At 55.5% G+C, this 18,747-nt stretch overlaps 3 protein-coding genes across 4 annotated transcripts in view; 2 read left to right on the forward strand and 1 right to left on the reverse strand.

Moving 5' to 3' along the window:
* NCOA1 (nuclear receptor coactivator 1) overlaps positions 1–8,951 on the forward strand; it is a gene marked incomplete at its 5' end in the record, with an annotated part of 66,449 nt that extends 57,498 nt beyond the window's left edge. The window contains 7 exons of the mRNA XM_082480777.1: positions 2,104–2,418; positions 2,587–2,688; positions 3,752–4,151; positions 4,980–5,154; positions 6,495–6,678; positions 7,576–7,665; positions 8,783–8,951. Of these exons, the coding sequence (XP_082336903.1) occupies positions 2,104–2,418; positions 2,587–2,688; positions 3,752–4,151; positions 4,980–5,154; positions 6,495–6,678; positions 7,576–7,665; positions 8,783–8,947 (1,431 nt within the window). The 3' untranslated portion in view covers positions 8,948–8,951. The remainder of the gene's footprint in view (positions 1–2,103; positions 2,419–2,586; positions 2,689–3,751; positions 4,152–4,979; positions 5,155–6,494; positions 6,679–7,575; positions 7,666–8,782) is intronic.
* Positions 8,952–8,961: 10 nt separating this feature from the next.
* Positions 8,962–12,864, reverse strand: PTRHD1 (peptidyl-tRNA hydrolase domain containing 1; the record flags this gene model as incomplete). Of its 2 annotated transcripts, XR_014268916.1 has the most annotated exons (3): positions 8,962–9,535; positions 11,638–11,918; positions 12,610–12,864. XR_014268916.1 is itself a non-coding variant. In XM_082480206.1 (2 exons), 2 exons carry the CDS (start codon positions 12,862–12,864, stop codon positions 11,748–11,750), a joined length of 426 nt encoding a protein of 141 aa, XP_082336332.1. In that variant the 3' UTR covers positions 11,553–11,747. The 2 variants fall into 2 exon arrangements, 1 of the variants encoding a protein (XP_082336332.1); XM_082480206.1 differs by lacking the exon at positions 8,962–9,535 and having other exon boundaries at positions 11,553–11,918.
* An 888-nt stretch (positions 12,865–13,752) lies between these two features.
* CENPO (centromere protein O) lies at positions 13,753–17,164 on the forward strand (the record flags this gene model as incomplete). The annotated part of the gene is made up of 5 exons (XM_082480778.1): positions 13,753–13,783; positions 14,274–14,443; positions 14,808–14,919; positions 16,221–16,480; positions 16,922–17,164. The coding sequence occupies 5 exons, from the start codon at positions 13,753–13,755 to the stop codon at positions 17,162–17,164; spliced, it is 816 nt and encodes a 271-aa protein (XP_082336904.1).
* Between the last annotated feature and the right edge of the window lie 1,583 nt (positions 17,165–18,747).

Here is an 18,747-nt window from a genome sequence, read left to right on the forward strand (position 1 = left end):
TTTTTCCAAAACAAGGAATGGAATCAAAAGCCTGTTAATAAACGCGATGTCCTAAGAAAGAAGCTTCTCAGAGCAAATCTCTCTGGCTGCTCTGGGCCCGATCCTGTGTCATTTAAGCCCAGAGGTGGCACATCTTCTGTGGCCCTGACGCGATGCCTTGCGCTGCCCTACTTGGGAGGGTTTATCTTTTCATCAGCGATATGAGGGACCCGTCAGTGAGTTGATTCCCCACTCGGGTATTTGCCACGTCCCTTTCCTCAAGGCTGTGCCTCCAAAATCACCACCTGCCGGGTTTTTTTTTTGGCAAGTTTAAGGGTAAGGAGTTGAGTTTCATTGGTCCTTCGTACTAGAGATGCTCTTGTCAAAGATGCAGCTGCAACAGCTCAGTGTTTTCACAAGGATTTTGCAGACTCAGCTGGCACAGCTCCCCAGCAACCCCATTCCTGCACCGGAGAGGCTCTGGCAGCATCGAACCGCTGGATTGAGATGCCCTCGGATGGCTCCCAGTGCTGCCAAGCATCCCCATGCCGATCTGGCGTTTCCCCTGCCAAGGACAACCTGGTTCGGGGGGATTATCTCATGTTTGGACCCCGACCCAGCTTTGCTCCCATCCAGGGATCATTTTGTTAATGGGAATGTTGGGCTTTTTCCATGGCTTCAGCTGAACCTCGCAAATATTTGGAATAGTTCCATGAAATATTTGCTTGAAATATGTCTTTAGAGAACCAACATGTCAGCATAAAGGCATTTTTGGGAAGAAAACATGTTGATAGTTCCCCTCCAGGATGTTATAGGCAGGTGGGGGTTCGCATCCCCTCAGGCAGAGTTTGGGGATTTACTCTGACTACACCAAACCCACCATCCTCTCCGTGCTACCGCAGACAGGGTGGGATGAAGTGCTGGAGATACCTGCACCCAGTTTAATCAGGAGGCGGCTGGAAACTGGGTAGTTTGAGGAGAGAAGAGTAAAAAAGCCTCATTTCAGCACGTCTGTGGTTTCTGGCCACCACAAGCTGCTGGTTTACGTCCTGCTAGCTGGTCCTTGAGCCATATAAGCTCCATCTTAATTTATCTCAAGCAATTTTCCCCCACCACTGTTCCCATATCCTCATCCCTGCCTTCAAGCCTCACTCCTTTGATGGGCACCATCTAACCAAATCCCAAAGGTGGTGGGATTTTGGGGGGTGGTTTGTGTGTGTGGTTTCTCTTCACACAGTTTTCTCTTAATCCACGGGACTTGGATGCAGAATTCTGGCCCCAAGGTGTTACTTCTCCAGGGGTTCATAGGTCAAACACCAGATTTCTTGGCCTGAGTCAAGCAAGAGCAGCACAGAGTATCTTCTTATGATTTGCTGGTGTGGAAATAATCCCCCAGCTGTAATATGGCCCATTTGTACAGGAATGGCTGTACTATAGACCAAAAGGCGCTGTCTCCCGTGAGTTCCTGGCGAGGGCTGTCCATGAGCAGCACAGGAGGATGGTTGTGCTTCTCCATGAGTTCTCCCAGTCCCAGGGGTCCATGGCTCAGGTCCTTGGAGGTGCCCTGTGTCCGAAGTGCTCTTGGGGCAGATGGGGACCTGAAATGCCGTACCCTCTTCCTCCAGCCGAGCCTCCGAGGCTGCAAAAAGACAGGAAAGGAAGGAGAACACAAACTATTTCCCATATTCAGGTCACTCCACTGAGTTTGCTGCTGTTTGGAGCTCACATGAGCAGCTCAGTGCTCGCCAACCCTGCAGAGGAAGGCAGAGGAAGGCAGCATCGCCTACTGTGACCCCGCAACCCCCGCCAGCCCAGGGAGATGAGCCCTGAGCCCTTCCAAAAAGCCTGGCCTTGGTCTTTGCTCCCAAGCAAGCCAGAAGAAATAATTTCCATCCCTCTTAAGGTTTGCTAAGCCCCAGGGAGCGGGTGTTTAATGCCCTCCTTGACACAGCGCTCACGCAGGCTGGAGCCTGGCCCAGGGTTGAGGGTTACAGGCAGCAGCATCCTTACGAGCGAGCTGCCCCATGCCGGACACGTCCTCCATCCCCTCCGAGCTCTCCCAGGAGGGGTCTGGTGCCAATGGAGCTCCAAAGTGATATTTTCCTCCCTCTTTACCTTCACCAGGGCGGCGGGCTGGAAGCCCTGACGGAGCGGTTCCAGCCCCAACAAGCCACCCCACCGCTCATGATGGAGCAGAAACCCGGCATGTACCCCCAGCCTTACTCCTCCGCCTCTCCCACCACCAACCTCCCCGGCGCCTTCCCCGGCATGGTCAGGCAGAAGCCGTCCTTCGGACCCATGCCAGTGCAGGTACCGCCGCCCCGCGGCGCCTTCCCCACCAACATGGCCATGCAACCCCGGCAGACGCTCAACAGACCCCCGACAGCCCCCAACCAGCTGCGACTTCAGCTGCAGCAGCGGCTGCAGGGGCAGCAGCAGGTAATTCTTCCCCCTCTGCATCCCAGAGCTGCGGGCAGTGGGATGGAGGGACCCTCGCTCCTGCCTGCAGCCCGCGCATCCCAATCGGAAGGGATTGGATGGGTGGGAAGCTCCTGCATCGGAGTTTTGAAGGTCTCTTTGGATTGTTTGTTTTTTTCTCCCCTCCAGCTGATCCATCAAAACCGGCAAGCGATCCTCAACCAGTTTGCAGCCAATTCCCCGGTGGGCATCAACATGCGGGCGGGGATGCAGCAGCAGATCACGCCGCAGGTAAGAGGGATGCAGCACGGTCCTCCAGCTGGCAAAAATTGGGGGTTGATCCCTCCCTGTCGGCACAGCCTTGCTCGCTCCTCTCTGTCATTAATGGGAGAGAAAAATCCTCCCGCGTGTGGGGAGGTGGCTGCAAGACGAGCTGCTGCGGGGTTTTTTTGGCTTACCATTTATTCCAGCTCCTCCACCTGCTTAAGGTATAAGTACTTCATTATTGCTTAGAATGGGCCAACACATTAATTGAGAAGGATATTTAGGAAATAGATGCCATCCTTTAAATACCAGAATCTCTAGTGAATCTTCTTATTGATGCCGCAAATCCTCAGGCCCTAAAGTTCTTGTTTGGCTTCTACTAAAGTGGATAAAACATCTGCTGGGTATGAGAAGTTGGAAAGCGTAATTGAGTTCTGGTGACTTTATTCCACTTCTTGGAGAAGCCTTTGCCTTTTCAGTAAGCGGTGTGACGTCCCTAATGTGCCATGGGGAGCATTAGTGATAGGGAGGGGGACCAAACGGTTCCCGTTGTAGCTCCGATTTCAGCCGCTGATGGCTTTTTCAGGTTTTTTCAGATGATTTAATTCCAACACATCTGGCTCAGCCATATGGGGAATGAGCCCATGGTCTTGGAAGAGCTTGTAGGATGGAGTTTTCTTTTTAAGGGCTCGCAGCCAAACGAGTCGAGGTCAGGGATCCTGGGCTGTGGCATGTGGCAACATCCCAGTGAGGGCACAAGAAGTGGGTCCCACGGAGGTGGTTGGTGGCAGCGAGGTGATGGAGAGGCTCCTTTCCCAGCTCGGGGGATGCTCCAGCTGCTGGAGCTTTGCCATTCAGCCCGTGCAGAGGCTGTTCTTTAATATCTCCAACCTGCTTTGCCCTGCAGCAGTGCAAACGGGATGATTTACAGCATTTCAGGAGTTTTCCAGCTTTCCTTGCAAACAAAGGATGGGCACCCCGCGTCAGGGAAAGGGAGCACCCGCGGCTCTTGCGCAGGGCAGGCTCTGCACTGTTTGCCAGAACCGGAGGGTAATGGTGATAACTGGGGCATCCCCCTCCTTCCCTGCAGCCTCCCCTCAACGCCCAGATGCTGGCCCAGCGTCAGCGCGAGCTCTACAGCCAGCAGCACCGGCAGCGGCAGCTCATGCAGCAGCGAGCCATCCTGATGAGACAGCAAAGCTTCGGAAACAACCTCCCTCCCTCTGCCGGGCTCCCGGTACAGATCGGAGCCGCTCGTTTGCCCCAAGCACCCCCCCAGCAGTTCCCTTACCCCCCAAACTACGGTACGACCCCGGGAAACCCTCCCACCTCCACCAGTCCCTTCTCACCGTTGGCGTCCAACCCCGAGGCCGCGCTGGCGAACCGCAGCAGCATGGTGAACCGGGGGATGATGGGCAGCGTTGGAGGGCAGTTCGGCGCCGGGATGACCCCGCAGATGCAGCAGAACATCTTTCAGTATTCAGGATCAGGTACGTGGAGCAGTTGGTTGCGTTGGAAAGCCATCCGGCAGTGGGGAGGGAGAGGCAGAGGGCAGAGCTGAGACCCCCTGAGGATGCCGCGGGTCAGTCCTGCTCGCCCGTCACCCCCGGGCTTCATCCCCAGCCATCTGACCCACCCTGCATACCAGTCTGGTCTCTGGTCTCCACCTCCCAAGGGGACCTTTTCTGGATGAATCTCCAAAAACTAAATGTATCATTTGGGCAAATAATTCCTTAATTCTTTCCTTGAAAACGGAGCTGCAAGGTGGTCCTCTAAACTGAGCTTCCTTAAATATATATACGCTCTGAAAAAGGCCTCGCTGAGATGGCTGAAATGAGCTGCAGGCAGCTTAACGCCTCTCGCATGGGCACCACGCTCGTATGAGACGGGTGAGCCGGTGCAGAGCTGCGTGCAGACGGGCACTATCTTGAAGGCCTTCACGTTCGAGCATCAGTGCAGGGTCTCAGCAAGGTGGACATCACTGATGGGTAGACAAAACTGCCGTGTGGCTGTGGTTGCCCTGCAGGAACCTCCTTTGGCACCGTCTCATCATTACCCTGGCTGTTTTCCAGCCAGGTGTGGTGCTAAAGAGGAACACTTGCGGATGGAACCCACTTGAGGGGGGGTGTTCCCTGCTCCTTCATCCCTAAAATGTTGGCATTTGAGCGATGCAGCTGCTCAAAATGAAAACCAGAGACACCGAGACTGAGTCAAGGCTGATGCTTCTGGTTCAATGCCAGCAGTTGCAGGGGTGGAGGAGGGCATTGGGGCTGCTGGTGGGGGTCTGGGCACCTCTGACGCTGTCTGTCCTTCCCCAGGCATGGGTCAGCAAAACGAACCCGCCTTTGCCCCATCGCTCAGTCCCAGCAGCCCCTTGATGTCACCCCAGCTCCCGCCTTCGCAAAGCCCCATGCTGCAGCCGACGCCGCCAACACCAGGCTACCAGTCTCCTGACATGAAGACCTGGCAGCAAGGAGCCATGGGGAACAGCAAGTAAGATCATAGTGGGCGTAACCTGGAGCACACAGGTGATACAGAGAGAAGGCAGCAAGGTGACACCAAAGTGATGGTCCCCTGGTAGGGTGTTGGCAGGGGTGGTGGTGCCTGTAGGTGACACCTGGCTGAGGATATGTGCTGAGCTCCGGCCATGTCCTCCTACCATGACGTCCTTCAGAAGTCACCATCAACCTTATCCTTGTCTTCACCTCGGAAGCAGCCAGAAGCCCACAGCATTTAAATGACGTGTGTTGAGTAAGACATGAAGCAGGGCTTTGGCTTTTACTTAAACAAGTGGCTTAATTATGTCTCATGAAAGTGACCTTAGGAAATATGACAATAAATTGAATCAAGACCAGCAATCCCGGGTCACTGCGTGACCCTTTTAAGATGTGTCCAGCTCTGATGTAGGGAAGCAAATGGGAAGAGTCACCAGACTTGAAGCTCAAATCTGGTTCATGAAAAAAAGGCAACAAGTGCCAGAAATGGGGAAGAAAATAACCCAAGAGCTCACCTGGGGGATGCTTTGCTTTGTGTCTTGGCTCTGCGAAGGTAGCCTAGCTCACCGGTCCTGGTCAAGCAGCGCAGAGCAGGGGATTACTGGGCTGGCTGGGATGAGGTGGGAGCTCTGTTGGAGGTGGGATGTTTCACCTTGCCTTGCAATGGAGGACTGTCCTCCTGGATGGAGCAGAAGTGGGGATGGTTGGGTGCCGAGGAGGCCACTGGAAGGAGCATGAAGGGGGGGAACTCGGTGTCACATAGACCAGGGCTTGGCATCAGGTTGCCCCGAGAAGCTGTGGCTGCCCCATCCCTGGAGGTGTTCAAGGCCAGGTTGGACGGGGCTTGGAGCAACCTGGGCTGGGGGGAGGTGGCCCTGCCCAGGGCAGGGGGTTGGAACTGGATGATCTTCAAGGACCCTTCCAACCTAAACCATTCTATGATTGATCTGACTGACCCTTCATCCAGCCCGAAGCCCTGTGATGATCCCTCTCTTGGCACTGGTGTTTCTCCTGCTCCACCCCATTGCACTGAGGAGCCTCCTGCTACAGCAGGAGCAGAGGGTGGATGTCTCCGCAGCGGCCACCTCCCTTCCTCCCAGCCGCCATGATGGTTAAGCCATGCCTGCAGGCAGCACCTCTAATGCCTCCCCGTCCCTCCCTCTGTCCCCAGGGACTGGCAGGGCTCCCACCTGCTCCGCCGGCTCTCTGCCGCAGGTGATCTCAAAGTTCACCAGGAGGCAGGTTGGCTCGGGCCACCCCAGGGGCTCGGCACACACCTCGAGGTGCCTCCCACCGCCACGTACGCCACGGTAACGCTGTTTTCCCTCTCTCTCTCAGCGTATTCAGCCAAGCGGGGCAGAGCCAGCCGGCGCCTGCTCAGCAGGGCATGTACAACAACATGAGCATCACCGTCTCCATGGCGGGAGGAAACACCAACGTCCAGAACATGAACCCCATGGCCGGACAGATGCAGATGAACTCGCTGCAGATGCCTGGGATGAACTCCATGTGCTCAGAGCAGGTCAGTGTTGTGCCGTCCCTGCTCCCGGGATGGGCAGCCACCTCCCGGGGGTTCTGCATTCACTTCTCTGGCCCTGGGGGTACCGGTGTCTGAAGGGAGTGAAGGGGGAAGCAGCAAAGGTCTGGCATTGCCGCTGTGCTGGAGCCCACGGCCACTGGCGCCCCAGAGTGTCCTGTGTGTCCTGGCAGGGAGTGGTGCAGGGACGTGCCAAGCATCTCCAACACCTCCAGCCCTCACGGTGGGCTGGCGGTGGGTCCGTTTGTAGCCATACATCCCCTGGGGAACTGTGAAAGCTGAAGATGAGGAATGGGAATGGTCGGATACAGGACCTTGCCGCAGTACCAGCCCTTTGGCGAGGTCCTCCCTAGGCCAGACTGAGATGCCTCCAGTTTTTTTAGCTGCCAGGGTTTGCCTCGATGCTATTCATCTGCTGGGTGACATGCTTGGCTCATGGGTTTTGTATGGGAGTATTGCAGGATGGGGCTTGCAGCCTCCCAGGAAGCAGCCGCAGCGCTCGGCAAGGAGGGAGCAGGGTTTCTCCCATGAGCTGGCTGCGGTGCGTGGGCTGAGCCGGCGGCTTTTACCCCTCTCGCCAAGCAGTCGGGTGGCGTTTCATGCTCCCCAGGGGTGAGACACCTGCAGAGCCAGCAGCACCCCTGGGCAAAGGTGCAGGAGGTGGGAAGAAAGGTGAAACAGGTCCCGGCCTCCCCACTGGGATGCCCCCCAAAGTCCTGCTGCTCATGGTGCAGGGACGATGCTGGCAGCACAGTCCCCTGGCACTGCCCCATCCACGAGCATCCCCTCCCCAAATTTCCCCCAAACCTCAGCTCGAGAGGGTGGCAAGTGTCCCTCCAGCGTCCAGGAGCCCCGGCTGAGCCTGGATCTTGCTTTTGACAGGTAAATGACCCGGCGCTGAGACCCGCGGGCCTTTACTGCAACCAGCTTTCCTCCACTGACCTTTTGAAAACAGAAGCAGATGGGGCGCAGGTCAGTAAGAAACTGATAAGCACATCTCAGGTACCCCGAGGAGTTTTCACGGGTTTTTAACCCCCCTCCCCATAAAGGCTGAACGTCCCCGGCCATACCGGCTCAGCACGCTTGGTTCCCACTGGGACCAGCCCCGCTTGGCAGGATCGGGTCGAAGCCACTGTGGTCCCACCGGCGCTGGGTGACGGCCAGCCCTTGGGGACGCCAGCACTGCTCGCCGACCCTCTTTGCATCAAATCTCGTGCCGCTGCCGTGAGCATTTTCGGCCTCGTTGCTGGCATGGAAGAGCGGCGCTGTGGCCGAGCTAGAAAAATAAATGAGTGTTGGTGCTAAACGCCCCTCACCCCGGCTCTGGGCTGACAGTGAGTGGGGAGGGTTTCTTTCCTAGGCTCAGCCATCACCGGAGTGGCCGATGGCCCCTGCGCCGCCGCAGTGCAGCTGGGCTGCCACTGTAAAATGCGGTGGAGCGAGGAAATTTGGATGGGGGGAGGCTCCGGGGGCAGCATCCGTCACTCTGAGCAGCACCGAGCAGCACCAAAATGTGCCCAGCCGCCCGCCGGCGCTGATGCCTCCAGCTCCCGGGGACAATCCAGTTCATCCCCATCTCATCCAACACCCACCAGCGTCACGGCGTCGCCTCCCCCTTCCCCCGTAGCGCAGCCTTGGTTTCGCAGAGCCCGTAGGGACGCGCCGGCAGCGCCGCCGAGACACACCAAACCTCTTAATTTTGATCAAACAGCCGCGCTGGACCACGCTCACCACCGATGCCACCCCACCACCACCGGCACGGCCACCGCACCGCGGCTCCCCTTCCCCCAGGGGATGCCAGCTCGGGGGGTGGTTTTTTTGGAGTATTTTTTTTCCCCCAAAATCTTTTTTTTTTCCATAATTTTTTTTTTTTTTTTTGGATGAGCAACGTTATGAACCTCGCCGAGCCGAATGAGTTGCAGCGGTTTTCTTTTTATAGGACAAGAAGACAGAAGAGTTCTTCTCTGGGGTGGCTCCAGACTAGAGGAAGTCTCTAGTGAGTTTCCACTTCACGTAGTTCCCAGCTCCGCCGCCGCCGGCCCCTGCCCCGGCCCCGCTAAATCCCCTCTTGTCTTTTGTGTCCCAGCAGGTACAACAGGTTCAGGTCTTTGCCGACGTACAGTGTACAGTGAATCTGGTAGGAGATCCCTACCTCAACCCGCCGGCTCCTTTGGGCACCCCGAAAAACGCCGCCGGGCCACCGCCGCCGCCGGGCCAGCAGAAGAGCCTTCTTCAGCAGCTACTGACTGAATAATCGCTTTTCAAGGAATGTGAAATTTAAATAAGAAGACGTACAGAGATATATAAATATATATATTATATATTTTTCTGAGATTTTTGATATCTCAACCCGCAGCCATTCTTCAGCTCGTAGTGTTTGGAGCAAAAAGGGGTTTTTTTGGTTTTTGGGGGGGAGGGATGGGTTTTTCCCCCCTTTTTTTCCCCTTTTTTTCACCCTTTTCCCCCCCCTTTTTCCCTTCCCTCCCCTTTTTTCTCTTTTCCCCCCTTCCCCCCTCCCTTTTTTCCCCTGCCTTTTTTCCCCCCCCTTTTTGTTTCCTTTTTTTTTTTTTTAAAAAAGTGTTGGATGTCGGCAAAGCGCCGAGGCGGGACAGTCGGTTTCTTGAGCCAAAATTACAGATGATTCTTATTTTTGTAATCATTTTGCTGGCTTCTTAATCTGGAGGAAGGTTTCTCGGGGAGGCGGGGAGGGGGAGAAGGCAGCTGGAGGACTGCGGCGGCGGCAGGAGGAGGAGGAGGAGGAGGAAGAGCATCTCAGTTTCAGCTGGATCTGTCACTGATCACGTCTCGGCGCGGGGCACGGAAGGGGATCGGCGCTGGACTTCTGCGGGAAAAGCCGTTTTTTTATTCACGCTTAAAACAAAACCCCTTCTCTCCCCTCCGCCCCAGCCCGCTTGTGCGTACAATCAGCTTTTTCTAGCAATTGTGAGTTTGTCGGTTTTAAAGAAAAAAAACAAACAAAAAAAAACACAAAAAAAAGAAACCCAGAGTATTTTGACCCACCATTTTTTCCATGTTTTATGCTGGTTTCAGGCCTCCGAGCGAAACGGGGAGGGGGACTACAATGTGTATATTACAACAGGAGGAGGAAAAAAAAAGACAAAAAAGACAAAAAAAAAAAAGACATAAAAAGAACAGTTTGGGGAAAAAACTGCAATAATTTTTAGGGGGAAGGATGGGGGGAGGGGTCTGTCAATTATTGTAGATAAAATTTTCTGATTAAATATTAAATAAAATTAAGCAGTCGGTTCTTTCTGCTTTGATTGTGTTTAACAGCTGAGGTAGCTTAAACTATTTAAAATAATAATAATAAAATAATAATAATAATTGAATTCTCTGTTGGGAGATAGCTTTTTTTTTTTTTTTCCCCTCAAGCCTGTCACTGTAAATAGCTCTGAGCTCTGTATAAATTTGTTTTCTTCTCTTTTAGTTGGGGGTCGCTTTTAATATTCACTGCTGACTTTTATGGGGGGGAGGGGGCGATGGCGGCGGCTACGGGGGATATTTTTTTTTTCCCTCTCTAAAAAATCGCGCTGGTGTGTGGAAAAAAAATGTGTAGCTTTGTTGATTGACATTTGCAAGAGTTAAAAGATGACAAAAAAAAAAAAAAAAAAAAAAAAAAGAACCGGAGTTGCCAGCTAACGTTTCGTTGTTTCTGTGCCGATGGGGATGCCGTGGCGGCGCCGGGGCAGGAGGCGTGGGCAGCTGGGGGTCACCCCGGCCTCGCACCGGGAATCCCTCTCCGTCACCGTGGTTCGTCACACTGGGGAGCTGGAAATCAGCCAGTGTGCAGAGCTTGGTGAATAAAACCGGCTTTTTAAATCCCAAAGCGCTGTAGAGAAAATATAGAGAGAACGTGCGTGTGGTTGTTGGTCACCGAATTCACCGCTGGAGCACGGCACAGATGGTGGGCAGTGGGTTTTTGTGCGGCTCCCCACGGTGACACCAGGTTTTTTATCAAAGGTGGGGGGCCGGCAGCTGCGACAGTGGCTCAGGGGCAGTTTTAGATCCAGGCTGGATCCTGCCCTGCCACAGCAGGGGGTTCCTGGGGGGGGTTCAGTGCTCAGTTTTGTGGGCGAGTGCTCCCCAGCACCACGGTGGGGGCGATCAGCAGTGCCCAACACCAAGGTGGAAACACTGCTTGGGTTGGCTGCGACGGAGAGCAGCGAGAGAAACAGTTTGAAGGCCACAAAGAGCTGCTCTGTGCTCACCGTCAGCTCTGGAAAAGGGGAAAATCGGGGGAGCAGGGGGTGACAGTGGCATTAACAGCACAACCAGGACAGGGAAAAGTGGGACACGCACTTCTAGCTGAAAATGCACTTTTTTTTTTAACCAAGTGGTTAATTTCAAACATTTTTACTGCAGAATGAGGTCTGCAGCAAGTCCTGGCTCACCAGCCGATGCTGCCGTCTGCTGTTCGCAGTGGGGTTTTGTCACACGCTTCAGTGCAAATATAATCATGGACAAACCGGCTGTGCTGGCACGGGAGGAAAAAGCAATCCGGCGTGGCTCCCCAGCCACGGAGCGAGGGGCGGAGGTGGGAGAGGCGCCGGGAACACAGCCCTGCCGGCAGAACTGGCACCAAATCCACAGGGAGGACCAGAGCCACCGTACGGCTATGGAGCTCAGGCTTGCAGAGCTCAGGCGTGGGGAAGGCAGCCATTGGGATGGACAGACAGAGAGGCTCAAAGGGCTGTCCAAGGGAAAGGTCACCCCTAAAAAGCACCAGAGATATTTTCAAGTATGGCAGAACCTAAAAGTTTGCCTGGGCTGACAGGGGCAAGACCTCGAAGCAGGCAGACTGCACGCAGAGAGCAGGTTAACGTAACACACAGGCACACTTTGCACACAGTAACATTTAATCCTCCCCACCAAAGAGGCGTTTCACACCGTGTAACCGCAATCACCATGCGAGGAGACAGCTACCTGCTGCTGAGCCATTAGCACAGCGCTCCCGAGACACAGCAGCTTTCCTCCCGGCACCTGCACTGGGGTGAGCTCGGCTCCGGCCCAGGAGGAGAGCTGCCCTCGACCCATCACTTCAGCAATTTAAACTTCTTCAGGTGCTGGTGCACTTGGTCCTTGGGGTAGGGCCTGAGCGCCAGGCAGGTGGCCACGTTCTCAGGCTGCTCAGTCCACACTTCGTGATCGATGCTGTGCTGCTTCAGGGTCTCTGCCAGAGCTGTCAGGGCGCCTTCATCCGGGGCCTGGGGAGAGACAAAGTGTGCTGTGAGGGCTGGGGTGCAAGGTGGCACATGCCAGAGCTGCAGGGAGGAGGCAAAGCAATGCAGCTCCTGCTGAGGACGGCGGCCAGGACAAGGAGCTGCCCAGCTGCCTGCACGCAGGTATGAGGATGAACAATCTCCATACTCTGTATCTTACCCAAAAGGCATTTTGTTCTTGCAGGCCCTGGCCGCACCACCAGCCTCTGCCAGCACTGGGGGGGGGGGGGGGGGGGGGGGGGAGGAGCTGTGGGTTTTGAGCCAACACAGGTTGTAAGCATTCAAAAATGCAGTTGTTAGGTTGTTTTTTTTTTTTTTCCCCAGACAGCTCGCCTGGCTCAGCATGCTAAAGCAAAGAGCTTTGCCTGATTCCACGCCCACACAGGGGCTGCCCCCATCGCCCCCTCACGAAGTGGCCGCCGCTAGGAGTCCACCTCGGGGAGTAACGGCACCTCCGGGCCCGGAGGGCCAGCAGCCACAGGGGAGGGGGCCCCCGGGGGAATCTAGGCCGCGGTTCAACTCCCCGGCAGCGTGAGGACACACCGGACCCCCACAGACCCACCGCAAACCATCACCACCCCCTCAGGGCTCTGCCCCAAAATGGCCGCCGCCCGCCCCCCAACCCTGAGCGCGGCGCTCCCGGCGTGCCCTGCGGCTCCCGGCCTGCCCCGCGCACCTCCAGCACGACGGTGCGCATGGCGCCGCCCAGCTCCAGGTAGGCGCGGGTGTCGGGGTGCTGGCGGTGCGCATGCGCGGCGGCTAGGGCGGCGTGGCAGCCCTGAGCCACCACCGCGCCCAGAGGCCACGACCGCGGCGGCCGCACCAGGTCCCCCCTCAGCACCACGTACTGCACCAGCGCCGCCGTCGCTGCCGCTGCTCCGGGCGCCGCCATGCTGGCGTACGGGGCCGCACAGCCTGCCGGGAGGTGCATGCCGGGAGCTGCGGGGTGGAGGGGGGAAGGCAGCGCCGCCGCCATTTTGTTGTACGGCGAACGGAGGGAAATGGCGTCAGGGGAGGCGGTGTTCTTCCGGCGGCGTTGAGGCGCGTAGTTTGAGCGCCGGTTGCTGTGGTGAGTGCGAGAGCCGTTGGAGGGCCGGGCCGGGTTGGGTCGGGTCGGGCCTTTAGGCACTGGAAGGGGCTCGGAGGTCTGCGCGGAGCCTTTTCTTCTCCAGGCTGACCCCCCACCTCTCCCAGCCTGTCCTCCCAGTAGAGGGGCTCCAGCCCTCCCAGCAGCTCCGGGGCCCCCTCTGGCCCCGCTCCACCAGCTCCATGTCTCTCCTGTGCTGAGGCCCCCGAGCTGGAGGCAGCACTGCGGGGGGGTCTCCCCAGAGCAGAGCAGAGCGCAGCAGAGGGGCACAGCCCCCCCTGGCCCTGCTGGCCACGCTGCGGGGGATGCAGCCCGGGATGCCGGGGGCTCGCTGGGCTGCCAGCGCACGCTGCCGGCTCCTGGTGAGCTTCTCATCCACCAACACCCCCAAGTCCTTCTCCTCAGGGCTGCTCTCCATCCCGCCATCCTCAGGCTGTGCTGGGACCGGGGGCTGCCCCGAATGCTGTACAGGACCCTGTAGTTGGTCTCGTTGGACCTCATGAGGTTTAATAATACGTCATTTCACCCATCAGATCGTCCCTGCGTGGATCCAGCCCGGATGCTAGACCTGCCTTCGGCGCTTTGCAGAGTCCTGCTGCAGCAGCAGGAGGAAGAGGAAGGTCCCTGAGGAAGAGCTCTCACTGCCCCCACGTCAGCGCTTCCCAAGGGATGGAGCCTGACCGGGGAGAGCTGCTGCCTGACACCTCACTCGCAGGAGAGTTGCGAGAGAAGATGGAGGAAGGGAAAGCGTACTCGCCAGATGGTGAGCTGTCTGGGGTGCAGAGTGCGGGACATCCAAGTGCAAAGTGTGTTCTCCTGCAGGAGTGAACCCTAAAATGCTCGGGGCCAGAAGTGACCCACTGGCTTGCTGACTTGTGCCTTGAATCACTCTCAGCCAATTTAGGGTATGGGGGCTTCAGTAAAGTCACTTCACTGCTCTGTGTACTGTGTTAGAAGTAAAACTGGGAACTGCAGATCTCTTGGAATCGGGACTGGTGTGTTTTCCAGCTCACTCTGCTTTTCAGAAGCTTAGCTAGCTGGTGCAGGGCAGTGTTTAGGGTCTGCTGGCACTCAGCCTGGCTCTCTAGAATTCCCCAAAGCCTCTTCGTTTGCCTGTCCCTGCCCCTTTGAAAAGCTGTTGTAAGTGATTTCTTTATGTATCTGCACCGGACCTGCTTTGTTTTGGATACCGCAATGCAGACCACTAATAATCACAGCCTGGATTTTTGAGCGTGTCATGCTTTTCCTCGCAGGGGTGTTCGCTCACCTGGAAATGCTGGAGGCACGGGCTCATGAAGCAGCCATGAAGCAAGAGGAAATGGAGCAGCAAGAAGAGAAGCTGGCCAGGCTGAAAGCAAGAGTGGAAGAGCTGAGGCTCCAGAGGGATGAGCTGCGGGCTAAAGTGGACCTGCAGCAAAAGGGGGTGAGAATGGGCTTGCTGCAGAGATCTGGCAGCAAGTTTTGGTGTGCTCCTGCTCTCAGAGGGTGGATTTATTGAGTTTATTCATATAGAATCAACTATTTTTTTTTTAATTTTCCCTTTTAAAATGACATATAATACTGATGTCCCCTGTTTTCAGTGCTGTGTGGTCCAGAACTGCTGGATCAAGGTCATATGGCCATTTCTGAACTCTTCTCTTGAGGTTTTTCTCCCCTCTTCCGCTTGAAATGACATCTCGCTTTTCTCAGAGACAGGTTATTATTTCTCTGTAGCCTCACTGTGTTCTCTGCAGGTGACATGTTCATGTTGGTGATTTCTGACCTCTCTTCTCTTCTGGCTTTTGTAGCAACTTGGGAAAGAAGGAGGTGTGTCAAATCCGGCACAGCCCAGTGCTCAAGCTGTTTTAGAGTGGAAGATAAAAAGCATTAAGGCCACGCTGGAGGTCTTTTACCTCACAGGTAATGGTTTGCATGTGTTCTGCCAATGGGTGCATTTCTGGGGTGCTAAATTTTGGAAATGAGCCTGATGTGAAGTGTAACTTCCCTGTTAACGTTGCTGCTGTTGTGCTTGGAGCCTTTAGAGTCTGGAAACGTTGGAAGAGCAGTAACCTTGTAATTCCCTGCCTTTCACAGGACGCCTCTGAGATGTTCTGGGAACTATTATTTACTGAACTGTATAATTTAAACTAAGGTCTAGATGTCGGAAAATGTGTAACTACCTTATGAATGAAATCTTTGGGAATTAGGCAGTTAAATAGACAGTGGTCTGGGTCTTCCAAGCAAGCTTGTAAGGTCACCACCCTCTTTTCATCTGCTCCTGAACTTTTTAAAAAAATGTTGGTTTCCAACAAGAGTCACCTTTGCTCTGTGTTCTGGAGCCCCCAACATAGGAAAGACACGGAGCTGTTGGAGCGGGGCCAGAGGAGGCCCCAGAGATGCTCCGAGGGCTGGAGCCCCTCTGCTGGGAGGACAGGCTGGGAGAGTTGGGGGGGTCAGCCTGGAGAAGAGAAGGCTCCGCGGAGACCTCCGAGCCCCTTCCAGTGCCTAAAGGGGCTCCAGGAGAGCTGGGGAGGGACTCTGGGTCAGGGAGGGGAGCCATGGCACGAGGGAGAAGGGTTTGACACTGGAAGAGGGGAGATTTGGATGAGATATTGGGAAGAAATTCTCTCCTGTGGGGGCGGTGAGCCCCTGGCGCAGGTTGCCCTGAGAAGCTGTGGCTGCCCCATCCCTGGAGGTGTTCAAGGCCGGGTTGGACGGGGCTGGGAGCAACCTGGGCTGGGGGGAGGCGTCCCTGCCTAGGGCAGGGGGGTGGAACTTCATCTTCAAGGTCCCTTCCAACCCAAACCATTTTATAATTCTAGATGGTGCGAGGATGTGAGTCCTGCTGGGTGCAAGTGGGCTGAGCCCACCTGTGAGCACTCCTGCAGTTCAGTGAACCGCTCCCACCTTCCACCCAGGGCAGCCTGTTCTCCCTGGCGCACTGGAGCTGGGACTGTGTCTGAATTGGCAGCATAACTCATTTATTGGGAATTTAAGCTACCGTTAAGCTGCTGAATTCATTAGAGGTCCCTTATTAAACAGTTGCTGTGTTTTACATCCCTAAACCCTTGCAAGTCTTTAATCCTCTTCGGGAGCTCCCTGTGCTAGCCGAGTAAGAGGACGCAGCCCCTCTTGCAGTCTGCGTTGCCCCAGGAAAGCTGCCCTTTGGCGATGAGTGAGAGTCGCGCTGAGTAAACCTTCTCTCTCTGGGGTTCCCCAAGGGATCAGTGGGAAGCTGACCAAGCGGGGAGTGTGTTTCTGCATCAGCACGGCTTACGAGGGCACCTACTTGGATTCCTACTACCTGGACCTGCTCACCAAGCCAGAAGTGCAGATTTACCGTCACTCCGTCCCCATCTTCATCCCCCTGCAGCAGATCGCCAAGAAGTACTTGCAGACGGACATCAGGCGCTTCTTGTCTGTCCTGTCCGACCACCTGAACGCTTACGTTAGGAGGAGGTACCAGGCAGACCAGTTACAGGTACCAGTGGCCGCAGCAGTGCTGTTCACCCATCCTTTTCCCTTTGATGTACCGAGTCTCTGAAGTGCTGGGGCAAATCTGGGCAGCTTTCTTTATGTGGATCACTCACAGTTCTGGTTTTTAGAACTCCACAAATTATTGCGGGATTATGAATTCAATTGCCCGTTTCACCGATTGTCACATACTTGAATGTCTTGCTCATTTAAAACTTACTGCCAAACGCAAAGCTGTCCTCCCCTCCAGAGGTCTTTGAGCTGAAATAGCTGTGATCTTATAAAAAGGATGTGGCATAAGGGTGCGCGGGAGCGTTTGTTTATTTAAGTCTTTCCCGCACAAGGCTTGTTGGACGTACAGCCGCCCCAGAGCATATGGGCTGGTATGGAGGGTGGGGACCCGTCCCAATGGACTCCCTTCCTAGCTTTCATGTCTTTGTCCCTCCAGGAACACTTTTCAGACCAGATAGAAGGAACCTTGCAGAGGAACTCCTTGTGTAACTTGCTGGTCTTTAATTACAACGTGTCAAGTAAAAGCAAGACCTTTCCCTTCAACGCGAGGCTGCTTTACGGAGATCTCTGTTGCAGTCTCCCCACTGAAGTCGTCATTTCCTGCACGCGTAAGTGGACGGTGCGGGGCTCTGTCTGGGGGCGTGGGGTGGGCAGATGGACGGGAGTTCTTCCTGGTTGAGTTTGGGGACAGAAGGGAGCAAGCTGTCGTATATCTGAGGGAGAAAAGATGATAGAAGGGGTTGTGTGCAATCAGCACTGGGTTTTGAAGCAGCTGTAACTTGTCCCTAGCACAAGAGCACAGATCTCTTGCAATACTGGCGAGACGGGGTGGCTGGAGGGAGGGAAATATCATGGGGCTGAGAAAGGAAAGGTGTGAGCCCGAGCTTGGATCACTTCAGACGGACGGGCTGCTCTTTCCTAGTTTGCGTTTACTCGGAGCGCAGACTCCGGTGCGGTCCCAGCGGGATCAGGATGCTGTTTTCACAAGGCTCATGGATAGAGCCCAGCCTGCGCTAGCGCGCTCTGCGCACGTGGGAGAGCCTGGCGAGCCAGTGCAGCCAGAGACTCGGACGCTGTCGGTCTCAATCGCGGCGATAGTTTGTTCCTGTCGATTTATGGCCTTGGACTTGTTTGCAGTCCTTGAAAACCCGGCACCCAGCCCCGTGGCCTTTCTGTAGGGTGGGGGCTAGCTGGAAGCAAATAAGACATGATCTTTTCAGCATCAGGAATCTCTCTCTCTCTCTCTCTCTGCAATTAGAGAAATGATTAATTGAGGCTTGGTGCTAGGGTGTCTCGCATTGTGCAGCCAGGTCCCTGCTGGGCCGTGAGGGGTGCTGGCACGTACCGCGGTGCAGCAGTAGAGGGAGGCAGGGGTGAGGTTTATGACCCTTTAGAAGGGCTCAGGGATACTGTGAAACACTCGTAACAAAGGTCTAAATACTCCTAACAAAGATCTTTGCCTGAAAATCTTTCCCTGACCCCACCTGCTCCCTCCGCCTCTGTGTTGGTGACACTCCCTCCTCCTGCTACGGCAAAGACTGACCGCAACGCCGCGTGTCTCGTGCCACCCTGACATGGTGGCACGGCTCAGTCCTGCATCCACGCTATTTTATGACTGGTTTACTACAAATGGCAAACTGGGCTGAGGAATCATGTGCCTGTTTGTCTCTCCGTGTTTCCAGCCACGCCGTGTCCCGCTCGGGGCTGGCTGGGCCGGTGGACCGAGGTGCAGCTAGATGGAGCTCTGAACAGAGCGGCTGGGACTCATCGTCCCTTCTCTGCCATCACTCGCGGTCCGGGGCCTGCTCTGCCAGCTCCTTGGCTCGTGGGTAGGCTGGAGGAGGAGTCGTGTGCTGTATCAACACTCCTCCCTCTCCTTTCCTTGCAGTAGCCAGCCCTTTATAGGTAAAGTTCTGCCTTTGCTCACGAATTTCGGTGTTTTCTGAGCTAAGAGAGTGACTCGGTGGCTGAGGCTCCCACGTTCCCATCCTCACCCTTCAGCAGTGAGCGTTTCTTAAGGCGCCGCACGCTGCAGCCATCAAATCCCGTGGGAGAGCTGTAGGACGCGAAGGGTTAGGAAGGAGAGAGAAGGGTTATGAGAAGAAAAACTGTATGGCGAGGGAGAGTGAAAAGCTCCCTGGGGACAAGGGACGAATGGAAAGTGGATAGTTTTATACTGGCGATGTGGTGTTCCTTTCCCCACTGATCTGTCCGCTTCTGTCTGCCAGCGAATGCTCCCGCATCTCTAGCAGAGACGGTAGC

Source organism: Vanellus vanellus (assembly GCF_965231255.1).
Source record: "Vanellus vanellus genome assembly, chromosome: 3".
Classification (NCBI taxonomy): Eukaryota; Metazoa; Chordata; class Aves; order Charadriiformes; family Charadriidae; genus Vanellus; species Vanellus vanellus.